At 48.5% G+C, this 6760-nt stretch overlaps 1 protein-coding gene across 7 annotated transcripts in view; it reads right to left on the reverse strand.

Moving 5' to 3' along the window:
• Positions 1–6467, reverse strand: part of BRSK1 (BR serine/threonine kinase 1) — a 288433-nt gene extending 281966 nt beyond the window's left edge. For 2 of the 7 annotated variants that reach the window (XM_083162640.1, XM_083162638.1), the window contains exon 1: positions 5709–6387. In XM_083162640.1, the coding sequence (XP_083018766.1) occupies positions 5709–5820 (112 nt within the window). In that variant the 5' untranslated portion in view covers positions 5821–6387. Of the gene's footprint in view, positions 1–5474; positions 5656–5708 lie in introns of those variants that run through there. The other 5 variants (XM_083162637.1, XM_083162636.1, XM_083162639.1 and 2 more) reach the window with 5 other exon arrangements.
• Positions 6468–6760: the final 293 nt, after the last annotated feature.

Consider the following 6760-nt stretch of genomic DNA (forward strand, 5'->3'; position numbering starts at 1 on the left):
AAACAAATAAATAGACAATGATAATATTCATTTCTCCCGGTCAAATGTGCATTGAATGTTGGAGCGTGTTGGAGAATTTATTTCAACGAGAAGGTGGCAAGGTGCATCCAGAGCACTTGGAGCAGGTCATTTGTCACTGGTATTTCCTTTCATTTAAAAATGTGTGAAGGTGGTAACATGCACAACCGTATATACTAGTGATGTCTGACATCACATTGCACTGACCTGAACATCCCCCATAATGGCTGATAATCTAATAATGGAATTGTTAGAACACATTTAACCTGGCCCTACATCAGGACGACCTGCATATGACCTGATCAATTGCAGGTTGTAGAGCGGTGGAACGAGCGATCGCATGTGCTTATAAAGCACATATGATCTACTTACGCCGAGAGATCAGACGTGCAGCATGTCTGATCTGAGGGCCGACCTCTCGACCTGCGGGACTGTACAATACGCACAAAGTGCACATGATCTGGCGCATGACCCGAGATTGTGCATTCGGGCACAATATTGTTCAGGTGTATGGGGCCTTTAGGCCTGAGCATGGTATGAACTGTAGATCAATAATCTGTATGACCCTTTTATGTAGTAGCATCTAGATAACACTTAACTGCGGCCTATACAATGTGACATTTTCCTTGGTGCAGGCCACAGATTTTGTATTTGTATCTTAAAGTGGGCATACACTAGGGCGACTTCTCTACTCCAAGAAGTCGCCCACGATCCCCTCTTGAGCCGCCCCGGGAAATATTGCATGCAGTCCTTTTGCATGCCATCCCAGCCAAGCCTGCCCAGCTTGGACACAATCCAGTCTCCAGTGTGACGCACATGGAGAATGGATCGCATCAGAACTGCTGTCAATCACATTCAATTTGGACGCTTTTCATGTGATTGATGCCCAAATTGTTAGTGTATGGGGCCTTTACACTTATTGGAATGAAGTGATTGTGATAATCATGTAGTTATGTTATATGGGAGTCCCCATAGACAGCACCAAGCGATAACTTTCCAGCAGCAAATTGAAGTGAAATGTGACTTCTGTGCCTGTTCCTACAGGCCTGCACACGTCCTGATTTCAGCATAAACAGTACAATGTGGTGACCTCATATAATCCCAGCCACGGAACCTCTACCTACAGTGACGTAAGGTTGCCACTAGACACCTGTTTATGGTGGGACTTCTGATTACTAAACCTGTGCTTTGAATGAGTTCGATTTTGTTCCATGCGCACCTGATGGAAGTGGTAGATACCAATAGAGAAAGCACCGTGCAGGTATCTATTTGAAGACCAAGGAAGCAGTGACCTTTGTCGTCTTCTTCTGGCTGCATTATTACTGTAGGTACACTCTGCCACATGTCGGTATGTGTGCTGCCCACCTAACAAGTGAGTGCAGATTCATACCTGTGCCAAGCTTTCTTTCCATAACTACATGGCCTTTCCCAGATACTACCTGCTGTCCATCAATAACAATACACTACACGATTGCACATAACAGTCTCTGCAAGGTATCCTAACAGGATTCCTATAACAGGTGGAAATCAGTGCGGGAGGCTGTTTATTTATCTGGTCACTAATTATTCAGCACTGATATCACACACATTACATGTTCTCTCTCCTTCCCCACCACCAAGGAAAAGTGTAATTCTACTCCAGCCTCTGGAGAATGGTGGACTCTCTGTGTAATGGGACACCTTTTCAATTGGGCTAAAGGGGAGTGTTCTATGGAGGTGCTGATGTGTTTTTTGAGAATATATGTATATAACGAGATGTCAGCATATCTGGAGGCTAAAGCAAAAGCACTATACATCTGATCATTACATCAGAAAGTAATGTAAGGAGCTCCGTACTGCGGAGTAGCTAGTGTATATATATATATATATATATATATACTAGGTGATTCATCGCGCCCTACGGGCGCTCTTCACACCGTCGTAAGGGGCTGTGCCCCCTTAATTTGTGAACGTTTGTATATGAGAAATATGGTTAGAATTGTATGAAAGATGCCCTGTATTGCAACTTAGGTGTCCGCGAATCGCGGGAGGGGGGGTTGCGGAGGGTGCCGCGAATTGCAGGAGTGGGGGTCGCGGGGGGTGCAGCGAATTGCAGGAGGGGGGGTTGTGGGGGGGTGGATGCTGCGAATCGCGGGAGGGGAGAGATTGCAGAGAATCGCGGGAGGGGGGTCGCGGGGTTTGTTGCCGCAAACCGCGGGAGGGGGGTTACGGGGGCGGGGGTTGTGGCGAATAATGGTAGGGGGGGTCGCGGGGGGTGTGCCGTGAATCACGGGAGGGGGGGTCATGGGGTGGGGTGCCGAGAATCGCGGGGGGGTGTGTGTGTGCCGTGAATCGCGGGAGTGGGGGTTGCGGGGGGGGGGGTGGGGGGGTGTGACGCGAATCGCCACAAGAAAAAATCAACACAGAAAGGTCAACACATGTAAATGTTGACATAAGTGTGGCACTTCATTGGTGTCCATGTCGACACATGAGAATGAATATGTAAACATTCAAAAAATGAAAAAAAAAAACTTCAAAAACTCATGTCAACCTTTTTCATTGTCGACCATAGCCATGTCAGTGTTTTCCATGTGCAATTTAATTCTGGAGCTGCCGCGAATCGCGGGGGGGTGCCGCGAATTGCGGGAGGGGGGGTCGTGGGGGTGGGTGCCGCGAATCGCGGGAGGGGGGGTTACGGGGCAGGGGTTGCGGCGAATCATGGGAGGGGGGGTCGCGGGGGTGTGCCGTGAATCACAGGAGGGGGGGTCATGGGTTGGGGTGCTGAGAATCGCGGGGGAGGTGTGTGTGTGCCTTGAATCGCGGGAGTGGGGGTTGTGGGGGGGGGTGGTGGGGGAGGGTGTGACGCAAATCGCCACAAGAAAAAATCAACACAGAAAGGTCAACACATGTAAATGTTGACATAAGTGTGCCACTTCATTGATGTCCATGTTGACACATGACAATGAATATGAAAATATTCAAAAAATGAAAAAAAAAAACTTCAAAAACTCATGTCAACCTTTTTCATTGTCGACCATAGCCATGTCAGTGTTTTCCATGTGCAATTTAATTCTGGAGCTGCCACGAATCACGGGGGGTGCCGCGAATTGCGGGAGGGGGGGGTCGCGGGGTTGGGTGCCGCGAATCGCGGGAAGGCGGGGTTCACAGGGGTTCCGTGGGGGGTTTCCGCGAATTGCGGGAGGTGGGGGGTCACGGGGGGTGCCGCGAATCGCGGGAGGGGGGGTTGCGGGGGGGTGTGACGCAATCGCCACAAGAAAAAATCAACACAGAAAGGTCAACACATGTAAATGTTGACATAAGTGTGCCACTTCATTGATGTCCATGTTGACACATGACAATGAATATGAAAACATTCAAAAAATTAAATAAATCTTCAAAAACTCATGTCAACCTTTTTCATTGTCGACCATAGCCATGTCAGTGTTTTCCATGTGCAATTTAATTCTGGAGCTGCCGCGAATCACGGGGGGGTGCCGCGAATTGCGGGAGGGGGGGTCGCGGGGGTGGGTGCCGCGAATCGCGGGAGAGCGGGGTTCACAGTGGTTCCGGTGGGGGGTTGCCGCGAATTGCGGGAGGTGGGGGGTTGCGGGGGGGTGTGACGCGAATCGCCACAAGAAAAAATCAACACAGAAAGGTCAACACATGTAAATGTTGACATAAGTGTGCCACTTCATTGGTGTCCATGTCGACACATGACAATGAATATGAAAAAATTAAAAAAATTAAAAATAAATCTTCAAAAACTCATGTCAACCTTTTTCATTGTCGACCATAGCCATGTCAGTGTTTTGCATGTGCCATTTAATCCTGGGGCTGCTGCGAATTGCGGGGGGGGTGTGCCACGAATCGTTTGAGGGGGGTCGCAGGGGGGGTGCCGCCAATCGTGCAAGGGGGGGTCGCGGGGGGGGTTCTCTTTGCCGCGAATCGCAGGAGGGAGGTCGCGGGGGGGGTGTGTTTTTTCCGCAAATCGGGGGGGGGTGTGTCACGGGGGAGGGTTTGCCGCGATTCGCGGGAGGGGGGGGGGTCGCGGGGTGGTGGTTATGCCGCGAATTGCGGGAAGGGTCGTGGGGGGGTTCTTTTTGCAGCGAATCGCGGGAGGGGGGGTCGCGGGGGTGTTTTTGCTGCGAATCGCGGTAGGGGGGGTTGCGGGGGAGCCGGTGTTTTTGCCGCGAATCGCGGAAGGGGGGGGGGGCGCGGGGGGAGGTTTTGCCGCAAATCGCGGGAGGGGGGCGCTCACCTGGTGGCTGTGGAGTAGCAGTGCTGGGCAACATGGGAAGGCAGTGGGTGTCTGGCACTGTCTGTGGGCTCACTGGGCTGGTTCTCTGTCACATACCTCCCAACATGACCCTCTCTAGGAGGGACACAATGCTCTGTTTCTAGACTTCCCCTTAATGTATGATTGCCATCACCTGTTTTAAACAGGTTAATTTCTCAGAAAGGTGTTCAGCACAGATGAAGGCAATCACACATTAAGAGGAAAGTCCAGGAACAGAGCGTTATAGACACAGACATCCACTTTGAGTGACAGATGTAGCCAAATATATAGGAGATATATATATATATATATATATATATATATATATATATATATATATATATATATACTGCAGGTCCCCAGAGCAAGACACTGTTTTACAGTATAATGCGGTTCCCTAGAGCAGAATCCATATATACGTCTATACAGGAAAGGAGCTAATAAATAATTGACACAAATGTAAAGCATAACCCTATATAGTCTTGAAGGCGAAATAAGGACTACTATAAAACGTCTCTGCCTCATTAAAGTAAATGTAAAAAACCAGCCCAGATTACATGTAACAAATGGATTTCCGGAAGATTAGTCTGCATGCTGATTTACACACATGCTGATAAAGGTCTGCATAAGTCCCATTTGCAGTATAAGGCGGTTATGGCCGCAACAGTAGCCTGCACGTATGGGGTGAATGTCATACACATTAAAAGGCAAGCACGCTATAGGGGAGATCCCCTATAAAGATCCCACATAAACAAAACAATCCAGCTGGCAAGAGAGTGACAGCACAGGTCACTGCATTTATTGTAGCAAAATACAACCATCAGATGACATAACGGAACCCTTGCATCACAGAATGGGACCTTTCAGGTGACAGCACGGAACCTACATATGACAGCAGGCAGAACAGAACATATAGAACCTATCCCTGCATAGGAAAGAATCTTCACATCACTCAGCATCTGAGAACAGACCCTTTAAATCCCAGGCTGTCGATATACAGTTGGCAAAAGCGGAACATATAACACAGTGTTCTCTGTTATATTTAATCAGAAGTGAGTGATGTGAGAGTGTAAAGACATTATAATCCATGCATCAGAATCAGTGGTGAAATCCTACATCTCAGGATAGGCTGAGGGATTTACAGATGCTCCCTCACTAGCACTGACTACAGAAATGACACACATAAGAGAGACCCTCTCACCATTTATCTACCTGAGGTTTCCCCGCAATCTAGCAGCAAGTTCCAGCGTAGGGATTTCTCTGCTCATCTGTAATGCCCCCAGTATATACATACAGTACCGTCTCCCTGACATGTCTCCAGCTTGTACTCCTCTGACAGATCATGGAGAACAGTAATGCCATGTCATCATTTAAATCCACTGTTACATTGGAAGAGAAACAAAATAAGCCTGAAGTAGTAAGAAATAAGGCCCACCTGTCTGTCCTTTGCCAAGCGTTTTCTCCAGCCTATAGGGTCCAACGTACTGGGCATGTTGCTGTTGCTGGTATGGGTGAATAATTCCACCTGCCTCCTTGCCACTGGACATGGTTCCTGAATTTGTCCCCCTTTTTTGAAAGGCCTGTCCTCTTCTCCCAGGGTTAGAACAAAAGAACAGGGGAGAGGGATACAGTGCAGGAGAGGTGTCCTCTCCTTCCCCTGTCTCTGTTCTTCTAGGATTTCCCTTGTATTTATTTTTCCTTGTATTTTTTACTATGGGATTTTTCTTTTTTTTTTTCTTTTTTTTTTTGTTAATGGGGGGGTAGAAGGGGGAAATTGATCTGTGCTCCTCTTTGCTGATGCATCCAAGGGGGAGGGGGAATGGGGAGAGAGAGGAAGGGGGAGGGTGGAGGGGAAGCTATACTCCTGGTACCAGCATCATCAGGAGGAACGCAGCCCTGGGTACTGCTGGATGCAGATCAGATCTTGATGCTACTGCTGCTGTGTTTGCTGATGTATTCCGGCCCCCTCCTTACAGGCTTTTCTTCAGTAATCTCTCTCCCTCCCTCTCTCTCTCTCTCTCTCTCTCTCTCTCTCTCTCTCTCTCTCTCTTTCTCTCTTTGCTACCTCCTCTGCAATGTGCAGGTTGCTCTCTCTCTTTCTCTCTCTTTCCCTCTCTCACTCTCTCTCTCTCTCTTCCTTACATCAGCATCCGGGGATTCAGTGACAGCTACAATTAGTTTAACCCTTCCTTGCACTGCCTCTCCTTTTCTAAACACCCCACCTCCACCCACAATGCACACCCTTACTCCCTGCAGCTTGCTGGGGTGGCACCAGCTGTAGTCATACACACACACACATAGTACAGTCAAGAGATGGCAGTTTTGGAGGAGGGGCGAAGACCTCTCAAATTAGTTTAGGTTATTAGCCATTCACAATCTGAAACCAGCAGGGAATTGTGACTCACTAGGCACATGTAAGAGGACGGAATGGCTAGCAAATGGGAAGGAAAATAAATCTATAGGAGAACATTATTTGTGTTTGATGTA

The sequence above is a fragment of the Crinia signifera genome, chromosome 19 (assembly GCF_055691185.1).
Source record: "Crinia signifera chromosome 19, ASM5569118v1, whole genome shotgun sequence".
NCBI lineage: Eukaryota > Metazoa > Chordata > Amphibia > Anura > Myobatrachidae > Crinia > Crinia signifera.